General features: G+C 39.9%; 1 protein-coding gene across 1 annotated transcript in view; it reads right to left on the reverse strand.

The window, feature by feature from the left end:
• Positions 1–14364: 14364 nt before the first annotated feature.
• VTCN1 (V-set domain containing T cell activation inhibitor 1) overlaps positions 14365–27513 on the reverse strand; it is a 42359-nt gene continuing 29210 nt past the window's right edge. The window contains exons 4-7 of the mRNA XM_006874813.1: positions 24557–24904; positions 20239–20517; positions 16605–16769; positions 14365–14565 (exon numbers count right to left, since the gene is read on the reverse strand). Coding sequence (XP_006874875.1) covers positions 16645–16769; positions 20239–20517; positions 24557–24904 — 752 coding nt within the window. The 3' untranslated portion in view covers positions 14365–14565; positions 16605–16644. The remainder of the gene's footprint in view (positions 14566–16604; positions 16770–20238; positions 20518–24556; positions 24905–27513) is intronic.

Genomic DNA, 27513 nt, shown 5'->3' on the forward strand with positions numbered 1-27513 from the left:
TAGTTTACATGGGAGAACATTAGCTTTACATTCATTCTATCTTTCGTTGCTATGGTTACGATCCCCTGGATGCATCATCAACCAACCAAAGGGTATACCCTGCAAGCCTGTCCCTCAGTGATCAGCACACAGCCCCTCTCCCTCTCTAGGTCTAAAGTCCCCAGCCACTCCATCTTTCCACATCATCATCTCTGTCTCCATCTCTAGCATCACAGTTTCTCTGGGTAGGGTCCCGCTCTCTGCTCTTTTCCCTTCATGGTCCCAGGGACCACCGCTCCTAGACTGCAAAGTCAATCATTCCCCTCCTTTTGCTACAAAATGTCTACCTTTACATTTCCAACCCTCACAATCAGTCCTGATAACAATTATTCACTATTGTATCACAAGAGAACTATCTGTATCTCCTTTCATCAGCCCTGACCAGACAGATTGGATATTACTCAGTGGAGATTCTACCTTCCTCCACGTCCTCTGAATCTTAGACTCCCTCTTGAAAGCTTGTAAGCCAGTCACTTCTTGCCTTTGTAGCCCCCCACCCCGACATTTTGAGTAGCAAATGTCCAAGTTGCCCATCCCTGTCTACTCTGTGTATGGAGGGAGTGGGAATAATCCTTGCTGTAAAGATTTGTTCCGTCTTTTAAGCTACTGCATCCATAGGTGTATGTCAAATTCATCAAATTATATCAGATTACTCTTTTTTTCCTCTTCTTTCTTCTTCTAGTTGAGCTCTGCTCATCCAGCCATTAAAGCGAGGTCAAGTGGATATTATCTGCAACTGTGGGTGTTCTTGTGTATGTGCCCTCTCTTCTTATCAGCTGGAAACTTCACGCTCCAGTCTAGTCCTCTGTGGCTATATCACTGACTCTGGGCCAAAGAGTCCCCAGGTTTTGCCACACTTTTGGCCTACCAGGTCTCCACCCGGGTTCGTAAGAGCCTATTGAACATTGTAGGGCTTAGCTCGCAGCTTCATTGCTGTTTTTCCCTTACTTCCCCTTATCAGTGACGAACATGGTCACCAATCAAAGTGTGTATTCCCATTGAGTCTTAGTCTTTTAGGGGGATTTGCCCTAAGGGGACCCGACCACTTGCCTTGATGTCTCCTGGGTGAGCAACTTGCTTGTTCTTGCAGTAATAAGTTGGACTGCATATTGTTTTGTATTTTTCCTGTCAGTCTTTCTTTCAAGAAGTATCTCCTGTTCTTCTAGCTGCTCCAGGCTGGTCTGCTTGTCCTTTCAAGTAGAAATTTCCCACCTCAGAAGATTCTGGCTGTGGTTTAGGTTTCTACCTCTGTCTTATGTAATGCAGAGGCTCCACAGGAAGCGTCCTTCACTGGGCATGTTGTAGCCCCAGGGTAAATTCTTATGAGGACTTATTGAATTGCTAAGTCCTCATTATTAATTAAAAAATGGCTGCAACTGTACATTGACAGAGAACTGCCAGAGGTTCAAGCTGGATTCAGAAGGGAACATGGAATGAAGAAAATCATTGATGATATCAGATGGATTTTTGCTGAGCACACAAAATTCCAGAAAGATGTTTACCTGTACTTTATTGACTATACAGAGACTTATGATTGTGTGGATCATGACAAATTATAGACAACATTGCGAAGTATGAGTATTCCAGAACACTTAATTGTGTTCATGAGGAACCTGTACATAGAACAAGAGGCAGTTGTTCAAACAGAACAAAGGAACACGGAATAGTGTGAAATTAAGAAAGGTGTATACAAGGTATTCTTTCACCATACATATTCAATCTGTATGCTGAGCACATAAACAGACAAGCAAGATTACATGAAGAAAACGTGACATGAGGATTGGAGGTAGACTCATTAACAACCTTCTCTGAAAGCGAAGAGGACTTAAAATACTTATAGATGAAGATCATAGATCACAGCCTTTGCTATTGGTTGCACATCAATGTAAAGAAAACAAAAAATCCTCACCACTGAACCAATAAACAATATCCATATGCACAGAGAAAACATTGAAGTTGTCAAAGACTTCATTTTGCTTGGATCCACCATCAACACTCATGGAAGCAGCAGTTAAGAAATCAAACGTTGTACGGCACTAAGCAAATCTGCTGCACAAGACCTCTTTAAAGTGCTGAAGAGCAAAGGTATCAGTTTGAGGACTAAGGTGTGCCTGACCCTAGCCATGGTATTTTCAATAACCTCATAAGCATGTGAAAGTTGGCCAGTGAATAAGGAAGACTGTAGAAGAATTGATGCATTTGAGTTATGGTGTTGGAGGAGAATATTAAAAGTACCATAAACTGTGAAAAGAACAAACCAGTCTGTGTTGGAAGAAGTACAGCCAAAATGCTCCTTAGAAGCTAGGATGGCCAGACTTCATCCCTCATACTTTAGACATGTTACTAGGGGAGATCAGTCCCTGGAGAAGGATATCATACTTGGTAAAGTGGAGGGTCAGAGAAAAAGAGGAAGACACCCAATGAGATGGATTGGCTTAGTGGCAGCAGCAATAGTTTCAAATGTAGCCACGATTGTGAGGTTGGTGAAGGACCATATAGTGTTTTGTTCTGTTGTGCATAGGATCACTATGAGTACATACCAATTCAGTGGCAGCTAACAAAAACAGTATTACTCATTACTAATTTCTATTTTTCTAAAGTTTTGTCTCTTAACCATATTTAGAGTGTAGTTGAGTGGATATATTTTATATAGCTATGCTAGTTAAAACTATAGTTCTCATAGGTCCAAGAAAACAAATATATTGAAGTTAAAGAGATGGAAAAAAAGATATGCCACCAGAAATACACTATTCTACATCCTACTTTAGTGAACAATGACTGGGATCTTAAAAACTCATGAGTGGCCATCTAAGGTACAGTTATTGGTCTCTCCCTGTCTGGAGGAAAGAAGAATGATGGAAATTGTAGACACATGGGCACAATTGTCTAATGGATTCATGGAACACATGAACATCAGTTTCTATAACTCTGAGACCAGAAGAACTGGATGGTGCCCAAGTACCAGTAATAACTGCTCTGAAAGGGCTCCCATTAGAAGGTCCTAGATAGAGTGGGAGAAAATATGGAACAAAACTTAAATTCATGTAATAGACCAGGCTTAATGGTCAGATGGAGACTGCTGGATGCCTAAGATTATGGCCCTTGGTCACTCTTCAGGTCTAGAACTGAACTTACCCCTGTGGTTCAGTTTTAATCCAAGCAATGGATAGGTACGTGTTGTTGTTAAATGCTGTTGAGTTTTTTTCTGAGTCATAGTGACCCAGTATAGAGTTTCCAAGGAGCAGCTGGCAAGTTTGAACCACCGACCTTGCAATTCAAACTAACTTGTGGTCCAGTGCTTATCCTACAACACCACACTAGGACTCTAGATAGGTACGTAGAGGGACAACCACACTAGTGAGGTATGCATACCATAAAATGGTATGCATTTAAGATAAAAATGGCAGTATTTATATTAGAACGAAATTCAAAAGGGCTAGAAGAGGCTGAGGGATGGAAACAAGAACCACAGAGAGGAAGTGGCATAAGGGGTGTTACCATGAAGGGATTGCAATCACTGAGATGAACCTAAGTATATGACTTGTTGAATGTAAAACTGATGATCTAGTCTGTAAACCTTCAATAAATTCACAATAAATTAAAATAAATTATTGTGAAATTTAAAATTTTACAATAATTTTTAAATTTAAAAATTTACAATTAAAAAAATTTATTCACAATAATTTTTTGAAATTACTGTGAATTTTTTAATTTAAAAATTATTATAAAATTAAAAATTTCCCAACCTACTCCACTGGAATGACTATGTTAATATAATACAAAATAGACTTTTATTTTGCAAAAAAAATGGTACTAGAGATAAAGGATGACATTTTATAATGATGAGAGTCAATCTGTCCAGAAGAAACCAGCCAAAGTCATAAAGTGTTGCTTCAAAACCATTGAGCAAAATTATAAAAATGTGAAACTATTGTTTCTCAACATATACTCCATCTGTGTCTTCTGAAGGTAGTGTTTCCAACTCTCTAACCCTTTGTTAGCGTAGTGGTTACAAATTGGACTGCAAACTTTAAGGTCAGGAGTTCGAAACTACCAGCTGTTCCGCGGGAGAAAGATGAGGCTTTCTGCTCCCGTAAAGATTTACAGCCTCAGAAACCCTGTACAGGGTCACTATGGGTCGAAGTCAACTTGGCAGAACTTAACAACAACAACAACAACCCTTCCCTGAAGAATTCTGCACTCTTTAGTTTACACCATGTCAAATGATAATTTTGACATTCTTGAGGGACTCAAGTCATGTGCCTTTTAAATGTTCTTTTGAGTTTTAGGGACAAAAAGAAGCCTGAAGGAGCAAGATCAGAGCTGTAGGGTTGGATGAGTAAGGTTTCCCAATGAAATTCTCCTTGCCAGACAGCCCTTTCTACCCTCAGAGAATGAGCATGTGCATTGTTGTGTTGGGAAAAAATTCCTCAGCACAGCTTTCCTGGCCCTTTTCTCACTAACACAGCTTTCAGTTTTCTTAGAACTGCTTTTTAATAATAAGCTTTCATGATCAACCTGTGCCCTTTGAGAAAATCTGTCAAGATTACTGCTTTGGAATCCCAAAAAGTATTTGCCATAATTTTCTGAGCTGACTTCTCTACCTAGAATGGAGCTGGTTCATCAAATCCCCTCAGAAGTGACTGCTGTGATTAGATAGATCTTTTTTCCCTAAGGTACCCTAACAAGACTAAATCATGTGTGCTGCGGCCATCCCCTGATCTCAGAGGCATGCTTAAACATGTTTTGTTTAAATTAAAGTCATTCATATATGAACTGGAACCCGAGCAACAATATATATTTTTATTTATCATCAAATAACAATTGTAAACATACATGCACTTAATAACAGAACACCAAAATACATGAACTCAAAACCGACTGAAATGAAAGAAGAAATAGTTCAACAATAATAGCTGAAGACTTCAGTATCCCCACTTATAACAATGGATCAAACAACTAGACAAAAAAATCAACAAAGAAATAGAAGACTTAAACAACACTATAAACAGCATAGTAAACCAACTATGGAATCCTGGTGTGGTGCTATAGGATAAGCACAGGACTGCTAACCTCAAGGTCAGTAATTTAAACCCATCTATTACTTCTTAGAAACCCTATAAATAGTCACTGTGAGATGGCACTGGCTCAAGTGGCATTTAACAACCATAACATAAACCAATTAGACTTAACAGAAACCCATAGAATACTTACCCCAACAACAACAGAAGAATATACATATGTACATTTGGAACATTCTTTAAGATAAGCTATATTCTAAATTATAAAATCTCAATAAATATAAAAGGATAGAAATAATAAAAGTATGTTCTCTGAAAAGTACATTCTCTGACCAATGGAATAAAACAAAAAACCAGTAACAGGGAAATTATTAGGATGCTCACAAACATGTGGAAATTAAATAGCATTCCTAATAACCAGTGGAGTGTTGGTGTGGCTGGGTAGGATCAGCACAGGACTGCTAACCAAAAGATCAGCTGTTCAAACCCACCAGTTGGTCCTCAGAAAGCCTATACAGGATCACTGTGAATCAGAACTGACTCTCTGGCACTTACCACAAAAACACAAAATGGATACAAGAACACCCACACTTGCAGATGGTACCCATGTGACCTGGCCCTGATGAATGGACGATCAAAACTCAACTAGGAGAAGAAAGAAGAGGAAAAAAAAAAGAGTTATCTGATACAATTTGATGAACTTGACCTACACCTATGGATGCAGTAACCCAAAAGAGAACAAATCCTGACAGCAAGAAACATTTCCACCCCCTCCACACAGAGTAGACAGAGATGGGCAACTTGGACATTGAATACCCAAATGGGTGTGTGGAGGGGGACTACAAAGGCAAGAAGTGACTGGCTTATAAGCTTTCAAGAGGGAACCTAGAGCTAGGGGGCCTGGAGGAAGGCAGAATCTCCAGTGAGTACTATCCAATCTGTCTAGGCGGAGCTGATGAAATGAAATGCAGAAGGGTCACTTGTGATACAATAGTGAATGATTGTTTTCAGGACTGATTGTGAGGGTTGGAAATGTAAAGGTAGATGTTTTGTAGCAAGGAAGGGAGTGATTAACTCTCCAGTTTAGGAGCAGAGGTCTCTAGGACCATCAACGGAGAAGAGCCGAGAGCAGGACCCTACCCAGAGAATCAGGGAGGCTTGAGATGGAGGCAGAAAAGATGACATGGAGTGATGAAGCAGCTGGGGACTTTGGATCTAGAGAGGGAGAGGTACTGTGTGCTGAAGAATGGGGTGGGGGGGAAAGGGGAGGAGTGTAGGGGGCGGGTTTATAGGGTATACTCTTTGGTCAGTTGATGATGCATGGAGGGGATTGGAACCATGGCAGTGAAACGATATATGGTGGAATGAATGTAAAAGTAAAGTTCTCTCATGTAAACTATTATATAATTCACAATAAAACATGGGGAAAAAACCCACAAAATGGAAATTTATGAAACAGAAAGTAGAGAAATAATAGAGGTAATGACACCAAAGTTGGTTCTTTGAAAAGATCAACAGAATTAACAAATCTTCAGCTAGTATGACCAAGAAAAAAGGAGAGAAGACTAAGATTACTAGAATAAGAAATAATGGAGGAGACATTCTGTGATTTTATTGAAATAAAAAGAAATGTAAGTGGGGGTACTGAAGTCTCCAACTATTTATTCTTTCATTTTTGTTATAAAGAAGTGGAGCATTGGAAATAACTGTAAACCAATAAATTAGATAATTTAGATGAAATGGAAAAATCCCTAGGAAGACAAACTACTGAAAATGACTCAAGAGGAAACAGACAACCTAAGCCACAAGGCCGGGGGTTCAAACCCATCAGTCACTCCTGGAAAACCCTGTTGTTGTTGTTAAGTGCCATTGAGTCAGTTCCAACTCAGAAAATAATAGGGTTTTCAAGGAGCAGCTAGCTGGTGGGTCTGAACTGTCGACCTTGTGGTTCACAGTCCAGTGCTTATCCTCCAGTGCCCTGCCAGTACTCCTGAAAACCCTATCTATACAGGGTCACTATGAATTGGAAGTGACTCACATCACTTAACAACAACAACAATATCCTGAGGAGTCCTGATTTGGTACTGTAGCATAAGGACCGGACGGCTAACTCTGGAGGTTCAAACCTACCAGCTGCTCCTTGGAAATCTTGTAGAGGATCACTATGAATGGTAACTGATTTGGCATTTAACAACAAAGATCCTGAAGTGGTCTTTCTGGCCTAGCCAGTGCCCTCCTTACTAGCATAAACTCTCAGGTGTGAGCTGGAAGCCTCTAGATAAGAAAATAAACAAAAAAACCTAACCCACTGTTGTCGAATCCATTCCAACTCAAGTTGTTGTTATGTGCCATTGAGTCCATTCCTGTGTAGAGTTTCTGAAAGCAACTAGTGGGATTGAACTGCTGACCTTGCAGTCAGCAGCCCAGTGTTTATTGTGTAGTGCCATTCCATCTTGTTGTTGTTCCGTGTCATAAAATTGGTTCTGACACATAGCAATCCTGTATAGATAGAGTTGCTGAGGAACAACTGATGTGTTTGAACTGCTGACCTTGCAGGGCCATTGCTTATCCTATCAGCGCCATACCAGGACTCTCTTCCAACTTATAGCAAGACTATGTATTGCTGTTGTGTGCCCTTGAGTTGCTTCCAACTCATAGTGACTGTATGGTTTCCAAGTCTAGATTTCTATGGGAGCAGAAAGCTTTTTCCCCTGGGATGGCTGGTGAATTCAACTGCTGCGTGGGACCATGTGGTTAACAGCTCAAGGAAAATCCACCAAGTCTCTAGGGCTCTGACCTAATATACCACATAGAGTCATGTTGTGACACTGTAAGATAAGCACTGGACTGCTAACCAATAGGTCAGAGGTTCAAACCCACCAGCTTCTCCTCGGAAGCCCTATACAAGATCACTGACTTGTATCACTGACTTCCGGAACTGACTCTACGGCACTTAACAGTAACAACAACAAAACTGTCCTATGGCTATAAATCTTTACTGGATTAGACTGCCTCATTTTTCTCCCTCGAAGTGTCTGGTGGGTTCACACTACAGACCAATACTTAAACCATTGTACCCTGAGGGCTCCTTCTAGATAAAGTTAGGTTCTTTACCCCACAGATGAATTAGAAGATTTAAATGTTAAATAAATAGAAGTATTAAAATATAAAGACAATTTTTTAATACAATTGAAGATTGTTGTGTGCTGTTGAGTCAGTTCTGACTTATAGTGACCCTATACAAGGATTCTCAGACTGTAAATCTTTACAGGAGCAGAAAGTTTCATCTTTTTCCCTTGGAGAAGCTGGTGAATTCAAACTACTGTCTTAGCAGACAATGTGTAACACAGTGCACCATCTTTAAGGCATGTTGTTGTTAAGTGCCGTGGAGTCAGTTCAGACTCATAGTGACCCTGCACAGGGTTTCCAAGGCTGTAAATCTTTACGGGAGCAGAACGCCTCATCTTTCTCCCGTGGAACCGCTGGTAGTTTCGAACTGCTGATCTTGCGGTTCACAGCCCGATTCGTAACCACTACGCTACCAGCGGTCCTGTATAGGAGAGACTGGTGGGTTCAAACTGCTGACCTTGTGGTTAAAACTGACCTTGTAGCATATCTAAACATAAGGCATATCTAAAAATAAGTAAGGAGTCCTGGTGTGGCAGTGTGGGTTAATGCACCAGACTGCAAAGCTGTTTGAACTGCAAGCTCGTCGGTTCAAGCTCACCAGCTGCTCCTCAGAAACCCTATACAGGGTTGCTATGGGTCGGAACCAACTCACAACACTTCACAACAACAACAACAAAAATAAGTAAATATAAGTTCTAAAGAAGAAACCCAAAATTGATCAATTTTCTATGTAAAAATAATGTGGATAGAACCATATGTTACCCATTCTTCAACATTGGTAGACTCATGGAGGATTTTATAATCATTAAATTTGTCCTTTCCAGGTGTGCTTAAAGTCAAACAACAAGAAATATATAAACTAATCTCAATAGATATTTTGGATCATTTGATAAATACTTCAACTGCAACCCTCTTCTGAAATATTGGAATTACTTAGAATTAATGGTAGCAAATGATGATGTCCTTTGAGAACAATTTCAAGGTCAGTCACATTATAAGTCTGGGATAGGCTATGGTGGAAAATGACTGTGTAAGAAAGGAAGCTTCACAGATAACTGAAGATCTTCATGAGCAACAAATTAATCCTCATATTTTAATACAAATAAGAACACAATAGCCAATACTTATATAATCTTGTCGAGTTTAAATAGCATGTTCCTTTTTGCCCATGCCATTTCAGAAGTAGCATGGGCTGTGAAAATAGATTTGGATTTGAATTCTGGTTCAGCCTGTTGGCTATGTGATCCGGGGTGAATTTTTCACCTCTCAGTACCTGTTTTCTCCCTGTAAGATGCTGATGACACTAGAGTCAAGATGATACCCACCTTATAAGATAAAGATTTTATGAGTCAACTACCTAATAAGATGTTTGACACACAAGAAGTACTTGATTTCCTTTCCTTTTTATGTTGTTTTTGTGTATTGTTAAGTGCCATCGAGTTGATCCCAATTCATAGTGACTTTGTAGAGGGTTTCCAAGAAGTGGCTGGTAGGTTTGAACCACCTACCTTGTGGTTAGCAGTCCAGTGCTTATCCTACAGCACCATACTCACAGAGTTTATACTTCTGCAATAGTTACATATTTGTATAGTTTATATTCTCTTTAAACACTTTCATGTTACACAGTGATTCGTAACCCCAACAGTAGGTAATGGGGGTAGTAGCTGCTATATTATTCAAAAGCACACACCCCTTACTGAGAATCCCTGGCCTATATGATGATACTCCCAGGTTTCTCTCACTAGCTTATTTTTGTGATTATCCTTGACTCTTAAACAGCTTTGTTTCAATGAATTATGGGTTTACCTCTGTGGAAGGGTAATGCATTAAGCTGATGGGAAAGGTTGTTGTTGTGTGCCATGGAGTCGGTTCCAACTCATAGCAACCCTGTACAGGGATTCCGAGGCTGTAAATCTTTACAGAAGCAGAAAGCCTTATCTTTCTCCTGCAGAACAGCTGGTAGTTTCGAACTGCTGACCCTGAGGTTAGCAGCCTGATTCGTAACCACTATGCTACCAGATGGGAAAGGTAGCCAACCAGTAAACTACCCTTTTATGTTTAACTAGATGTTGTTATTGTTAAGTGCCACCAAGTCAGTTCCTGCTCAAAGTGTCCCTGCATAGGATTTCCAAGGAGAAGCTGGTGGGTTTGAACTGCCGACCTTGTGGTTCCCAGTCCAGTGCTGATTCTACAACACCACACCAGGAGTTGTGGGGCCCCTTTTTTGAGGGAGGAGGGCAGGTTTGATTGAAAGAATGGTGGAAAGACCTCTGAGGGCTTAGAGGGAAGTCATTTGGGCCATATGGGAAATGGGGATTGTCAACATTTTGTGTCGACTTGGCTAGGCTAGAATTCTCAGTTTAGTTAAAACATGTATGATGAGATCTAAGATGATGCAGTCACCCCCATTATGTGATGCGATGTGATCAGCTCTAATCTGTTGTAATTATCATTTGTGTCGTAAATCCTCACTTTGATCATGTTAATGAGGTCAGGTGCAATATACAGGGTTGGGCTGTATCTTCAGTTAATCTCTTCTGAGAAATAAAAAGAGAAAGAAGTTAGTGCAGAGAGAGGAACACACTGACACCATGAAAGAAGAGGTAGGAGTGGAATGTGTCCTTTGTACTTGGGTTCCTGTACTGTGATGCTCTTAGATCCAGAGGAAGACTGATGCTGAGATGCAGGGAGAACGCTAAGAAATGCTGGGCCTACAGATGCTGAAGGGAGACAAGGACCTTTCCCCACAGTCAGTACTCTGAATTTGGACTGCTAGCTTCCTAGACTGTGAGAGAATTTATTTCTGTTTATTAAAACCATCCACTTGTGGTACTTCTGTTAATAGCAGCACTAGGTAATAGGACAGGAAGGCAATGAAACTGAAGATGAATGTCATTTTTCTCATAGCGTCTCATTTAGCACACTGCAACTTGGCTTTCACTGGAGCATCTGATACCCCAGATTCTCAGCCCACCACTTGAGTCATCTATGGCAACTTGAACCATCTCATTATTGTTACTGTTGTTAAGTGTCTTTGAGTCGGCTCTAACTTTCCAACTCATAGCAACCCTGTATAGGGTTTCCAAGGAGCAGCTGGTGAGTTTGAATCTCCTACACTGTGGTTCAAATGACCTCGTGGTCCAGTGTATCCTACAGCATCACACCAGCACTTCAAACCATCTCATAAAAACAAAAACAAAACCCACTGCCATGGAATTGATTCTGACTTGTATCAACCCTACACAGGATTTCTGAGACTGGAAATTTTGATAGGAACAGACAGTTTCATTCTTCCCCTGCAGAGCAGCTGATGGGTTTGAACTGCTGACCTTAGCAGCCCAGTGCTTATCCTACAGTGACACCAGGACTCCTTATTAAGTACCATAAGATCCTGGAATTTTATCTGTCAAAACCTAAATAGTTCTTTCTGTAATGATGTACTAATAAGTACAGACAGTTTGGCAACTGCAAATTTTGAAGACAAAAGAAAGAAAATGGTCATTGGCTAGATTAATTGAACATTTCTTTTGGCTAATTCTAAGGAAAGGCTATAGGACCGAGGTGTGCATCAAGTTCTTATTTAAAGTAATGTTTTTAGAGTTTTGAGTAAGAGATCATATAACTGAAAATGTTAAGCACACTTCGTGGAGTCTTAGTATAGTATTGTAGAACTCAAATGTATTAATCCTTGTGAACTATTTTAGCCTTTGGTGTCTCGGCTGAAGCTTCTCTCAATGTTTATAATATATATCATATTGTTTTATTCCTATGCCTTGCACTTGAACTAAGATGACACATGTGTTGTCAATGCATCTGCTGTGTGCTCATGGACAAGGCCAAAGAACTAGCCTGGGGTGTAAGTGTCTATGCTTTCACAATGTGGTTCCGCATTGGTCTCTTTGTGTAGAGGGCTTAGTGGGACCAAGCTGAATGCAGGAGGCACAGTTGTGAGAGCCCCCTGGGAATTTGGCTTTGGTACTTACATTTTATATAGATTTTATTTCTTCACTACCAGTGTAACCTTTAGCAAGTTTAATAAGCTAAGAATACCCAGTCACCTACCCTTAGCCTGGATCTATGGGTCTTCATCTAAAAAATAAAAGACTAGTAAAGATTTTAATATTCTTCCTGCGCTAAGACTGGAGAATTCTTCAGTTAAAAACAAAACAACAACAAAAAAAACACCTCAGATTTTTGAACAGTCAAGTGATCTGTTTGTCCACCTATTTTCATTCTTCCCCATCTATCTACTTCAAGCCTGCTGCCACTAGTGCGATTTTTCTGGATGGAGACATGCCAGACTGGTTAAGCTTAGGGGAGTTTTCTTAAGAAGCTATACTTAGCGCCACCTGATCCATACTCACAGGCTTCCAACATTCATTTATCCATTAACTCAATAAACATTTACTGAGGGTCTGATATGTGCCAGGTACTAATCCTTGGAACTTGATTGATGACTTTTTTTATCCATCTCCCCTTTTAGTGACTTTGATAAACCAGACAGACACCAATGTAGGAAATGTACATTTAATCATTCTCGTGCATTGTCAGTGCTCTAAAATCAAGGTTTTTTTTTTTTGTTTTTGTTTTTTTTTAAATAATAAAATGTAATACGTTCACTCTGGATCCAAAGTGTCAGGGAGGTGGTAGTCAACATATGAACACAGTGGGAGAAGATGCTGGTTAAAAATAAAACAACAAGCAAAAAACATTGTTTTCTATTAGAGCTTCATCCATCAGGGCTTCGTTTAAAAGGGTCATTTCTCTGCTTTCAGAAGTCTCCGTGAGTTTCAAGGAAGGTACCTCTTTGTTACTTTTCTTTAAATTTTGGTTAGACAGGATCCTGAGATATAAAGTCAAAATGAGGAAATGAGATGGAAGTATGGGCAGCTCTCTCATAAAACATAGTTTGTAGGATAGAATGAAGGGAAAGAAATTTAGCTCAAACAGATGAAGATAATCCTACCAGGAATTTTCCACAAGCATTGTCAAAACATGTTCACTGCAAGACATTCTCCTGGTTGTCCAGCGTCAGAATTCTGGCTCTTTGTGTTGAGGCAGCCACCAAAGAGATGAAGATTAATGCCCATTGTAAGAAAAGTAAGCAGATTGGTTTGCTTCCCTCTTTTCTAAAACATCTCTGTTCAAAATCAGTGTCTGAGAAACTTGACACGATTGATATTGTGGCCTGGATAATTCTTGGTTGTGAAGGCATGTCCTATGCAGTGTCCCTGGTTTTTCCCACTAGATGCCAAAAGCACCCATCTTCCCAGTTATGACAACCAAACAGTTGTTTCCAGACATTGCCAGAACTCCGTTGGGAGTGAAATCACCCCTAGTTGAGTCCCTCTGCTCTAGATGCTGTTGGAAGTTGAGGTCATAGCTGCCTATACTGGATAGCAAGTAGAACCCTGTAAAAACTTGTGGTGATATAACACCATAGACAGTAGAGGTGACCATTCAAAGATGATTATCATCTGAGAAATTAAATGACATTTTAAAAAGATGGTGATCAGGTTATTTAGAAAATCATTGCCACCCAATTATGAGTAATCACCTAACTGACCCTTGACAAAAACTCAGCCACGTTTGAGTTGTGAAATGCAGTCCCCTGACTCTGAGTTGTAAAGTGGAAGGTGACTAGTAGCAGTTTAGTTTACATGTATATATTGCAGTGGAGTCCTGGTCTGGTGCTATAGGATACGCTCTTGACCTTAAGGTTGGTTTGAACCATAAAGTTGGCAGTTCAAACTCACCAGCTGCTCTTCAGAAACCCTATACAGGGTGGCTATGAGTTGGAACTGATTCGATAGCACCTAACAACAACAATATATATTAGAATGGAAACTTTCTAGGAACTTCCTCAGAGCAACATTGTTGTTGTTAAGTGCCATTGAGTCAGTTCTGATCCATAGCAACCCTACCTAGGGTTTCTAAGAAGCAGCTAGTGGGTTTGAACCACCAACCATGGGGTTAGCAGTCCAGTGCTGATCCTACAGTGCCACAGCAGGATTCTGAGTAACATCACAGCATATATAACTAAGGATTCAGAGAAAAGGAAGATTGTTTCCAATTCTCTCATTCCCCAGGACTTGATGGTTAAAGGGATGCCCCTGAAATAATGGAGATACATTTGTTTCCACATGCATTTTACATAGAGATCTTAACACACTTTTCTAGTTCATATGAATTATTTTCCCAAATTATTATGCCTTTGAAGATAAATTTATCTTATTCATATTGGAGTCTTCTGTGGGTTGCTTTGAGGCTTCTTTTTGCATCTTGATCTAGTTCGTTTACTCCGGACTGCTAGAATTCATTTCTCCCAAGAAATACAAAACTAGGGTATGATGGGGTGCAATAATTCTGAAGATTTCTGGGATTCTGAAAAATAGCAGCAATAAGATACCATTATATCCATTCAGCAAGCATTTATTGAAAATTGAAGAAATCTCTCTGCCACTTTGTGAGTGTTGCTATTGCTCAGAAATGAGATTTATTTTTCTGTATTTTGATTCTGATCTATCAAGGCCACATGGTCCCATGGGTTGGTGGAAAAAGGAGATGCTTGAATGTCTCCCGAATGGAGTGACAGTCTTAGGACCAGTCCTTAGAGAGCAAGCAGGACTAGATGGAGAACTGAGTTCTTGGAACACGTGAGAAGAAACACTTCTTTGTGCTACACTTTATGGCTCTGGAAGTGCAGAGGTCTAGATGGTCTGAAGGGTGCTCCTGGATAGGAGTAGACATATGGCTTTGCTTCAGTTTGCAATCAGAGAGTGTGTATGACTGAAAACATCATAATCAGCTATGAGGTATGGCTCAAGTAATAAGCTTTTCATTTACTTTCCAAAAATCCATTAGATTTAAGGTTGTTCCTACATGATTTCTAGTTAGAAGGAACTAGAGCTGAAGCTAACTTGGTAACAGTCTATATCCTTTGGTCACCATATGTAACAATGGTCACCAAGCTGTATTTTATAGGTCATAGTATTTAGTTGCAAGTTATTAAACATTCATTTACAATGTTGTGGGGAATTAAGGAAAGAAGGGGTTTATGGTAAGATCACTAAGGGATAGTTTTTATTCAGGGAAATCTGAGGATTTCCATAGAAGACTGAGTGATGAAAATGGGTAGGTTTCCTTACAAAGAACCTACTTAGTGCTATAGTAAGAGTTTGGAGAATGGGAGAAAGAATGAAAACAAGTAGACAAACAATGCCTTTCCTGCTCTTAACAATCTAGGAAGAGAATATATGTGACTTAGAGAGTACAAGATATAAATTATATATACATGCCAAGGGGCTCTGAACTAATAGGGCCACCAGGAAAGGGGGATATGAACTAGGAAGCACTTGCTTCCTAGTAGTGGATGTGAACTGCTATAGAGAAGAGGAAAGTAACAGACTGAGGCTGAGAGGGATGGAGCAAGGCCCGAGAGTAGTGAGGAGTGGGGAGGATGGGGAGTGGGGGTGGGTGGGCAGGAAATCTCCAGGAGAAAAACTGTTAAAGGGCCACCACTCCACCACCGAGGACTTTTAACTTGGATACAATAGTGCCCAGAGAGCCTTTTTAGGTTCCAGAGCAAACGTGTGCTTTAATTAAAATAGTATTTGAGTAATTTTATTCTGGCACCTTATTTCCTATCAGATGACACAGGCAGAGAAAGGAGCCCAGTAAAAGGTTCTAAAGAGGTCTGAGTGTGAGATGATGAAGGCTGGGTTAGGATTGATCTGAGCAAGAACACAGGGGAACTGCTATGGGGTTTGGTAACAAATTGACATGAAGGTCAAAGGGGAGATGAAAAGAGCTCAGAGGTTGTGAGTCTGGAAGCTTGGTGGCCATGGTATTAAGTATTGACTGAAACTCGGTGAGCTCAGTTTTACACCAATTTTCTGTGCAGAAGAATTTTCAAGAGGAAGTGTCTTACTAATAATTGGAGACAGAGGACTGAAGGGAAAATGAGACGTCTCAGCAGGAGGTCTAGTGTGTTAGTCATTTGCCAAAGTTCCTGTCAACAGGGGCCTTGTAAGGGTGGGTCACTTATGTAAGTGATTATGTGTATGTCACAATGGTTCCTAAATTAACAGTGAAATCCAGAGTGACTAGTTAGGGCTACATGTCTCTTTTGCTTAAATAAGATATTTTTGTCTTCAATGATGACTCAGTAAATGAAAGGTGCTGGAATTTACAAAAATATGTGAGTTGTTTTTCCTGTAAGTTTGTCAATGAAACCAGTGCCCTTTGTTAAGCTAATAAATGATTACCCTTTACAATACCAGTGAAAATCGTGCACAATGTCCTGGCATTATGAAATGTTTCTCTCTGAGGCTGATGCTGGAGGCTGCTTGACTCTTGTTAGGAACACTAGCACACACAGAACCTGTCTCCCACACCATCTGTGACTCATCTCACCTATTGTACCAGTGACTTTGTACGTTTCTGTATGGCCATGTTATTTCAGCATCAGGTAAGGAGAGAGAGGCAGGAGGACCCAGACGATGGCACACAGAGAAGAGACGCCTAGGGAAGCCTTTGAATTCAGCAGCTGTAAGTGACTCCGCCTTTTGATCTCAGAGTCTGCAAAAGGAGAGAAAAGAGGTTCAGGCTCCTAGAGGAGGAGCTGAATGTCTTCTTCAAATGGCTGGTTAGCAGAGAAAAAGTACCTGAAAAACAGAACAAGTTGTTCCTAATTACAGGCAGTTTTGTACCCTATTCACCACATTCTTATAACTGGATTAAAAGCAACATTTTCCCTGTCTTCAAGGTAAGTTCTATTCTGTGGTTCATTCCAGCAGGCATTAAGCCAAATGAAAAATTAAACCAATAAAGTGATTATTGTTAGTTACCAGATAAAGAATAGGTTACACCAACAGCCATGGTCCGTCTCTGGGTTTGGACACATTTTCATCGAGGCAGTGGCCTTTACAGGTTCTGTTCTTAACTTCTGTTACATCAATCACTACACAGTGCTGAGAAAGAATTGCTTTCATTTTGTAGAGAAAGGTAGAAGGGAAGAAATGAAATCACTCTTCTTTTGCTCTATTTTCTTCCTAGGAAATCTCATTTAGTTCATTTCAGCTGTGACTCTTAAATTCTGTGACTTTAGGCAAGTTACTCAATCTATATGTTCCTCCGTTTTTTAACTATAAAGGAAGGAAATAATGTGTATGTGATAATAATAGCCTACTTCATAAGATTCTTCTGAGGAGTAATGAGCTAATGAAGGGAAAGCACTGAGGGCAGTGTCTGGCACATAGTAAGAACTCCATAAGTATCAGCTATAAAACTAACAAGAGCATTGTACTCTAGACTATAAATATTACTTGCATTTTGATCATTTTCAAATCAATGTCTTGAATTGTAGCCTGAGCTCCACATCTGGGCTTACACTTGTTACTGGATATCTCATTTACAGACATAATTATGTAGTAAATATTTTTGAGTACCTGCTGAAGGGATTCAAAGGTGCCCAATACCACCCCTCTTCCCTGAGTTCTGACTCAATTAAGGAATAAGACAAAAAAGTCAAAGGAATGACCAAAATTTCACCTTTAATACTATAAATCTGATGATAAGAAATGAGGTTTTGTATGCAAGCAAGTGAGTTGCAGTGGGTATAATCATAGGCTGGGGCAGCTTCACTCCTGCAAGGGCAGAATCTACTCCTGAAAAACTGGTGGTTTGAAGGACCAGAGCAGCTAGTGGAAGGGAAAAGGTACCAACCTACATAGGTCCACCTTCTAATAAATTTACCAACCAGATAAAAGAATTTCTCCTCCCCTGGGGAGGAATAAAAATAGGGGAGAAAGACACTAATAGATTTAGATAAGATTTATGTAATTGAGACTCTCTTTCCACAGAAAGAAAGCATCTTCCCCAATATGGGAAATGTGATAAGCATTTGACATTTCTGCCTGTGTACAGTACTTCAAACTCAGTGTATCCAACAACTTCATCTTCTCAAACACGCTGGAACTTCAGTTTTCATTTTTATTGTTTCATTACCAACTTCCTAAGCATTCTTGGTCAAAATACCAGACCATTTTGACTTGTTCTTTGCCTCGTCCTTAACATTATGTCACCAAGACCTTAGATTATTTTCTTAAAGCAACTTTGGATTCTTTTTATCCATTGCTTCTGCCCCAGTTAAAACTCTCCTAGTTTAGTTTCTCTCCAGGACTGTTGCTATAGTCTCTTTATTTCATGACTTATGTTCTATTAAAGCCATTCTTCTCCTTCAAAGCTCAACTTGAATCTGCCTCATCTACTGATCCACTGTAGTCATAATTACGAATTCTTTCCCTGAGGTACCAGATGTGCACTGTGACTAACTTCTCTTCCAGCACTTGTGCAATTTCTCTCAGTAGCTCATGAACTTAAAAGAGTGCTTTGTTTATAGTTAACACATAATATATAATCATTGAATGAATGATCTAAATAGTCCAAGAATACAGGATATAATTCTCATGACTTCATTCAATTGTTTAGAAACATGTACTTTATGCTTGACAAGAATGAATTCTATTATTTTCTTAATTTTGATCTATGTCAAGCTACCAAAGATACATTTTGTCTTAGTAATGACACTTGGGATATTTGCTCTAATGTATCAAATAATCATGTATGGAAAAAAGGATTTGTTCACTAAATAAAAGGAATGTTCCATACCTATGGCTTTTCAGTTACTTCCCTTTCTATTAGAAGACATTGGTTATACAGTTTGGAACTTTTTACTAAGATTGTAACTGAAATACTGTTGTCAACTCTTCTGAGAAAGACCCTGTGTCTTTCATCAGATACTTACTGTCTCACTGGCCTAGGTGAGGACAGCTGACTTAACACAGTCAAAATCCTTTCTAGAAATGTAGAATGAACCTGAAGTATCTCACTTCAGTCTGGTTACTCTCTTGAGTGAAAAAGATTTTTTAAACTAGGAATTCTGGCAACTACATTATGCTTTATAGACTAAGAAGCAGAGAAAGCCATTCTGAAGCAAGAGAGAATAAATAAGAAGTAAGAAATAAAGGATCCCAATGGAATTTAGTTCTTGGTTCCAGCTGTTCCAGAACCCAAACTCTCTGGATACTTTCTGTCCTTGATTCTATGAAGCATTGCAGTAACTTTTAATTAAACTGCCCTTTTAGCTTGAACTTATTTGAGTTGGTTTTCTGTTACAGTTAACTAACATAATGAGTACAGTCACCAATTTGTTCTGTACAGATTACAGAACAAATGGAAGTGTTCTTTCTTTTTCATATATATAATTTAAAATAAAAATATATGTAAGCTATTAAGAATATGACTTATTCAAGAAAATTCAGCAGATATTTTTAGGACACCAGAAAAGTGCAAGGCATTCGAATAGCCTGGCACTAGGCTTGACATGAACAACAGTTCTCCTAACAGACTCTTTCCATCACAGTTTGAATCCAGTCCAACCTCAGGCAGGATGATCTTAAAGGTCGTAATTCAGTTCATCAAGTTTCTTGGCACTACTCAAACCTAAGCTCTGTAGGTACTAAAACTCTGCAGGGACATCAGAGTCCTGGGCCTCTCCATCCTTGTCTCCTCAGCCTGGAAGGCCAGTTAACCTAGAGATTTCTAACTAACTCTGGGTTAACATTAGTGAGATCATTTGTTAGCATCATGAGGACTAGTGAGACTTAATCACACTCCATGACCTCCAATCTTTAAAGTCAAAGATTTCTCAATGGCAGGCTTTTGGAGGAGCTTTGGGATGTACACTGTCAACTCAACTATATATAAAAAATATCAAATAATAAGCGCTACTGCTTAGGCAGTCATTCCCCATCAATGAGAAGGCTTACAAGATGAACTGTGATTCTTATATTTGAACGATATGCTAGATATTGTTTTATATGTTAGTTTTCCTCTTACATAATATAGTTTCAACTGGAATAAAGATCAAAGGCTCTAGAGTTTTTTGTGTCCTGGTACATAAATATATCTGCTAAAGCAGTTACATTTTGCTTTGGATTTGATTATCTTTCCCAACAAATCTATGGGAAAATATGGAGGAACCCACCTGTCACTTTGATATCCCCTGTGGCTTTGGCAATGTCATTCTCAATCATACAGGAGTATGTGTTATTGATTGTGACATTGTAGAGCACAGACACCACCTTCATGGTCACATTCTCAGAGTTAAGCTCAAAGCTGGTATTGGAGATTTCTGAGAAGTTGGCTCCCTGGTCAACTTGTGATGCCCAGACCACTGTGGGCTGGGGGAACCATCTGGGAGCCTCACACCGCAAGCTCTCTGAACTGGCGTTATAGTCCACATTCACCTCGGGGATGCTGAAGGCTGCAGGGTCAAACATCAGAAAGGAAAGATGTCAGGCTCAGACACATAAGACAATATCACCTTTACAGTGTGAGATCTTAAAAACAAAAACAATTATTTTCACCATTGAGATGACTCAGTACTTCCCTAGAGGGCTTACTGTATATAGTCCATTGTGTTGTGAATGCACATAATGATTTGCTCATAGGACTGTTATACATCACAAACCTGTGGCCAAGAACACAGACTCCAATATCTACATTGTAGGTATGTTATTGTCCGAAGAGATGATCTTCTGAAGTAAAAAAAAAAGCTCTGATTACCACAAAAAAGTTTATCACTGAGGGAAACTGGACATTTTCCTAGAGACCTTGGAAATCTCTTAGATTTTCTGCCAGGAGAATAAAGTTAGAGTGGGGTGGGAGAAGCAGAAGAAAGAAACACATAGTACTCACTTGTCATTCACAGAAATTCCCACACAGCTCTTGTTATCACAAACATTTGGAGTTTGCCTGGGTGGAGACTGCCTGGCTCTCGCATCCTGGGATAGACAGGCATTTGCTTTCTTCCACTAAGATAACTCTCTTCACTGTGGAGATAACTGCATTCTAAAATTATGACTAAGTTTCTCCTATGTCTAGGCAGACAGACTTGTGGACCCTCAACAGTAAAATGCTTAATTATACTACAGTGACAGTTTCTTAATTAGCATCTTCTTTTGTCCAGAACTGTGCTAATGCTGATCAAGAGGTGAAAGAACAATTGGCTTAGCTTTAATGAGCCTGCATTCTAGCAGGGGAGGCAAGACTCAAGCTTGGAGCAGGCAGAGAGCAAGTTCCTGGGCAACCACGTGGGAAAGTCAGTATACATGACACTGCTTGTGGAGGTGCACCCTACGCCAGGTACCGGGTACTACCTCCCAGACTTTTTATCTGAGCCTCACACTAGTCTTGGGACTATCAAGTCTTCTCATCATTATAAAAAATAAACTTTTTCTTTTGGAGTAATTTTAGATTTACAGAAAAGTTGTAAAGATAGTACAAAGACTTCTTGTAGGCTCCTTGCCCAGTTTTCCCTAATGTTTTACATTTCAAATAAATGAGCATGGTGCATTTGGCAAAACTGGGAAACCATGTTGGTTCATTACTATTACTAAACTCCAGATTTTATTTGGACGTCACTAGTGTTTCCACTACTGGCCTTTTACCATCCATGTTACTGCATTGCATTTAGTTGTCACATCTCCTTTGACTCCTCTGGTCTGTGCTACTTTCTCAGTCTCTGTGTTTTTCATGGACCCATACACTTCTGAAGGAGCTATGGTAGTGTAGTGGTTACGAATCGGGCTGCAAACCTCAAAGTCAGCGGTTCGAAACTACCAGCTGCTCCGTGGGAGACAGATGAGGCTTTCTACTCCCGTAAAGATTTATAGCCTCGGAAACCCTGTTCAGGGTAGCTATAAGTCTGAATCGACTCCACGGCACATAACCACCACCGTACACTTCTGAAAGGATGGCTCAGGATATTTTGTAGAATGTTTCTCAATTTGCAAGAATTTTCTTTCAGTGATTAAATTGTGGTATGGACTCCTGTTATGGCACTGTAGGATCAATGCTAGATGCAAACCACAAGGTTGGCTGTTCAAACTCACCAGCTGCTCCTTGGAAACCCCGTGCAAGGTACAAGGTTGCTGTGAGTGGAAGCAGACTCCATGGCAGTAACAACAGCGGGGGTCTGGGAGAAATAACCGAAATGTGAAGTGCCCTTCTCATCACATCTTATCAGAGTACACCTGCTACCAACATGACTTAACACTGTTGTTGTTGTTGTTGTTACGTGCTATGGAGTCGGTCCGACTCATAGCGACCCTGTACAGGGTTTCCGAGGCTGTAAATGTTTATGGGAGCAGAATGCCTCATCTTTCTCCCACAGAACAGCTGGTAGTTTCGAACTGCTGACTGTGAGACTGGTAATGTTAAATTTAATCACTTGCCAAGATAGTGTTTGCCAAGTTTCTTTAACAAGTCTAGCCTACTCTTGGATGGTGGGTGGATAAGTGAATACAGCGCTCTACGAGCTCTGGTAGCGTAGTGGTTACGAATCGGGCTGTGAACCTCAAGGTACGCAGTTCGAAACTACCAGCTGTTCCGCGGGAGAAAGATGAGGCGTTCTGCTCCCATAAAGATTTACATCCTTGGAAACACTGTGCAGGGTCGCTAGGAGTCGGAACCGACACCATGGTACTTAACAACAACAACAACAACCTCTTGGTAAAGAAGATTTCATTGGGAATTCTTATATAATTATATACATTTCTTCTGTAAGGAAGATGTGTCTGTTCTGCATTTATTTTTATCAATATCCACTCAAGTATATTTACTTATACTTTGTGTTATATTTCAATATTGTATTATTTTGTTGTTCAAATTGTTCTAGTTTTGCCATTGGGAGATATTTGAGTTGGTACCTGTGTGCCTTTGAAATGACTCCGTTAATTCTCACTTTGCTGTTGTTGTTAGCTGCCATTAAGTTGCCCCTGACTTGATAGCATCCCCATGCACAATGAAATGAAATGCTGCCCGAACCATCCCCATGACTAGTGATGGACTGGATCATTGTGATCCATAGGATTTTCTTGGGTTGATTTTCAGAAGTAGATTACCAAGCCTTTATTCTTAAATCTATGTTAGTCTGAAAGCTCCACTGAAACCTGATCAGCATCAAGTGAACCCGTAAGACTGTTGACAGATGGAGAGACGTTGGCTATCTAAGCAACTGTCTAAGCCCAGGACCTACTTTAGATCTGTGCTCCAACATATTACACTATATGTGTTATGATGACTCTAAAAAGGCCTGTGTGCTTCATTCAGCTTAGTCTAGAAAGGCACAGGATACTTTCTGTCTGTCCGTTAACACTCCTCTCAAATGTACTCTCTCTCTGGAAGTTTTCTTATCTCTTCCCTCCCTGTGCATTTGGATGTGATCTTTCTCTTGCTCAGAATCTCAGAATCACTATATTTCTCTTAAGGCATGTGCTACACTTTATCATTTAGTATAGGTATTTACATACTTTCCTTATTCTTGCTTTGACCTTCAGCTCTATAAGCTCAACACTAAAAGCTCTGCAAAGGAGCAACAATTATTGTTGCTTTTAAAATCATCTTTGTATCCCTCACAATATGTAGCTAAATTCAGAAAATTTGTTTAAATGTGTTGATAAAGGAGAACAGATTTCCTTGGGGGAGAATTAATGAGCTTATAGGACAATATGTTTTGGTTGGTTCCGTTTGAGCTTCGGTTTGAGTGGGTTCGATCTACTGTCATGAATCCCTGGAAATACTGAAATAAGCCAAGTTATGAGCTTCTCTCATTAGCAGTATCAGGGACCAACATAAAAGAGACTACATTTGTTTTGACAAAATATGTCAGGAAATAGTCCAGGAGAGTCAGAAGAGGCTAGAGTCCAGGACAAAAGATGTTAAAACCTCATATTATTGTTTGTTACTGTTAGTTACTTTCGATTCTGACTCATGTGCAGATTGAAACTGTTGCATAGGGCTTTCAAGGATGTGATTTCTTGGAAGCAGATCATTAGGCCTATCTTCTAAGGTGCCTACATTCTTATTGGCTGGTAGTCAAGTGCTAGATAATTTGTGCTACTCAGGTACTTACTCCTCCTAATATTGTAGTGGGCTACTTTTTGGGCCAGTGGGATCTTGAACATAAAATGGCAAGGGTGGCTGCTAGCAGAGTTTGTTGTTGTTGTTGTTGTTAAGTGCCGTCGAGTCGGTTCCGACCCATAGTGACCCTGTACAGGGTTTCCGAGGGTGTAAATCTTTACGGGAGTAGAAAGCCTCATCTTTCTCCTGCGGAGCGGCTGGTAGTTCGAACCATTGACCTTAAGGTTCGCAGCCCGATTCGTAACCACTACGCTACCAGAGCAGAGTTTGGAGGGTCTTTTATAGATGAATATAACATGACATATCATGAGCAATTCCCACTCTTTAGCCTCAAATATCTTTTGTTGATTTCTTTTATTTTTCCTCCAACGGTAACTCACCTCCAGTTTTATACTCCAAGTTAGCATTCCCCTTGCCTTTAGAAGTGGTGATATAACATTTGTACGTGCCAGCATCTGTGAGTTGCACGTTTTTCAGTCTCAGAGAGGCATTGCCAACTATTACTTGATCCGTAAATACTGCTGTCCGTCCTCTGAACGTTTCATCCTGGTCTGACAGGTCATCTTTGCCTTCTTTGAACTCATGGACCAAGCCTATAACACCTTCCTTCAGCCACCTTATCACAACATCAGCAAGTTTGATGTCAGGTTCAAAAGTGCAGCTCAGGATTCCATCCTCCCCGAGGTTCCCAGCTGAGGTAAGAGTAGTAACTGTGATAGAGTATCTCCCTGCAATTCAGGAAACAAGGGTCAACGCCAAGGGAAGTCCGGGAACTTTTACAACCACACCCTTCATTAATAAAAGTCAAACAGACTTCTGTATTAAGTTAGAAATTTAGAAGAACAGGAAAGGCATTAAAAAAAAAAGAGCAAAGAAGAACAGAAATAGCAGGAAGACAACAATTTTAATATCTCCAACATATTGGCCATATACAATGCCTTTTGTGAGACCAAGCAACCCAAACCTTGACATATAGCAAGAGGAGAAACACATTGAACTTTGGAGCTGAAGATGAGAGCTCAAGTATTTGGCTTTATCACGTAACAGTTGTTGACCTTGAATAAGTCATGTGACTTCTCGGGATCTCAGAAAAATTGAGGTCATAGTATCTGCCCTGTCTATCCTGGGGGGTTCTTGTGAGGATCAAGCCAAATGGATGTGAACTTGATTTGCAAACTGTAATTATACATATGGTGATGGTGTGACTTTGAGTTGGTTCCCATTCATAGCGACCCTGTATAAGGTTTCTGAGGCTATAAATCTTTATACAAAACAAACTTTCATCTCTCTCCCATAGAGTTGCTGGTGGATTCAAACTGCTGATCTTACTATTAGCAAACCTATTATGTCACCCACTCTGCCAATGTTGTTGTTGTTAAGTGCCTTTGAATTAGTTCTGACTCATAGCAACCCTGTAGAGGGTTTCTGAGCAGTGGCTGGTGAGTTTAAACTGTCGACCTTACAGTTCAAACCGACCTTGCAGTCCAGTGCATTGACATGCAGCGCCACACCAGGACTCCACTATGCCAGTTGGGCTCCTGAATGATACATGTAAGCTATTACTATTTTTAGTTAACCAAAAGTGGTTAATTAAAACCTTATGTTAACTACATGTGCTAGTAATGTGAAGTCCTGTTTTAAAGTGTTATTACTTTTATTGTCCTTTGAATGATGAAGAACTGAAGACATTGAAAAGATTAGTGACTTAGTCAAGGATATAGTGCTAATTATGACATAATGAGGACTGGTCCTTAATACAAGTTCTGGCCTAGGTTAAAAATCACTCCCTCCTCCCCTCCAATATACCCCCAGTAGAATTACTAATTATGGCACTAGCCTTATGCAATTGCTCAAACCACAACCCTTCACTTAAGGTAGAAGTGATCAGCTGTTCTTTGTACAGAAAAAGCTGCTGACTGAAGACACTTACGTTGTTGGGTGCCATCAAGTCAATTTTCAACTCACAGTAACCCATGTGAGAGAACAGAGCTATAAGTTTTTCTTGGCTATAATCTTTGCAGAAGTAGATCATCAGATCTTTCTTTTGTGGAGTGGCTGAATTGATTTGAACTACTAACCTTTCATTTAGCAGCCTGCCATAACTGTTGTGCCACCAAGGTTCCTTGAACTCAGCTATGTTGTTGTTGTTAAGTGCCATAGAGTTGGTTCTGACTCGTACTGACGCTGTGCACAACAGAGCAAAGCACTAAGATGCGCCTGATCCAAGCCATGTATTGAAAGTACCAAGTCAGTAAGCACCATAACTCAAATGCTTCACTTCATCTACGGTCTTCTGTATTCGTTGTCAAACATTCACATATGAGGCTATTGAAAATACCATGGCTTGGATCAGGCGCACCTTAGTGCTCAAACTGTTCTTTGCTCTCGAGCACTTTAAAGAGGTCTTGTGCAACAGATTTGCTTAATGCAACACATCATTTGAATTCTGGACTGCTGCTTCGATAAGTGTTGATTGTGTATCCAAACAAAATGAAGTCTTTGATAACTTAAGTCTTTTCTCCATTTATCATGATGTTATTCATTGGTCCAGTGGTGAAGATTTTTGTTTTATTCACATTGGTGTGCAATTCATATTTGATGCAATGTTATCCATAGCTTTTTATGATCCTCACAGTCAAAAGCCTTTGCATAGTCAGTAAAGAACTAGTAAACATCTTTCTGCTTTCAGCCAAGATCCATCTGATGCCAGCAGTGAAATTTAAAATTCCCTGCCCTCTTCTGAGTCCAGCTTGAATTTCTGTCAGTTCTTTGCCAATGTACTGTTGCAGCCATTTTTAAATTTCCTTTAGCAAAATTTTACTTGCATGTGATAGTAATGATAATGTTCCATGATTACCACATTCCATTGGGTAATGGGCACAGATATAGATCTCTTACAATAAGTTGGTCAAGTAGCTGCCTTCCAAATTTCTTGGCATAGATTGAGCAACTCATCAGTTTATTGAAAGATTTCAATTTATATTCTGGCAATTCCTGGAGGCTTAAAAAAAATTGTTGTTTTTTTCCCCCAATGCTTTCAGTGCAGTTTGGACATCTTCTTTGTTGTTGTTGTTGTTGTTGTTGTTGTTGCTATTAGGTGCCATAGAGTCGGTACCAACTCATAGTGACCCTATGCACAACAGAACAAAACACTGCCCAGTCCTGGGTCAACCTCACAATTGTTGCCATGCTTGAGCCCATTTTGCCAATCCATCTCATTTGGGTCTTCCTCTTTTTCTCTGACCCTCCACCTTACCAAACATGATATCCTTCTCCAGCGACTGGTCCCTCCTGACAATATGTCTGAAGTAAGAGAGACAAAGTTTGGTCATCTTGG

Source organism: Chrysochloris asiatica, unplaced genomic scaffold (genome assembly GCF_000296735.1).
Source record: "Chrysochloris asiatica unplaced genomic scaffold, ChrAsi1.0 scaffold00302, whole genome shotgun sequence".
In the NCBI taxonomy this organism is placed as follows: domain Eukaryota; kingdom Metazoa; phylum Chordata; class Mammalia; order Afrosoricida; family Chrysochloridae; genus Chrysochloris; species Chrysochloris asiatica.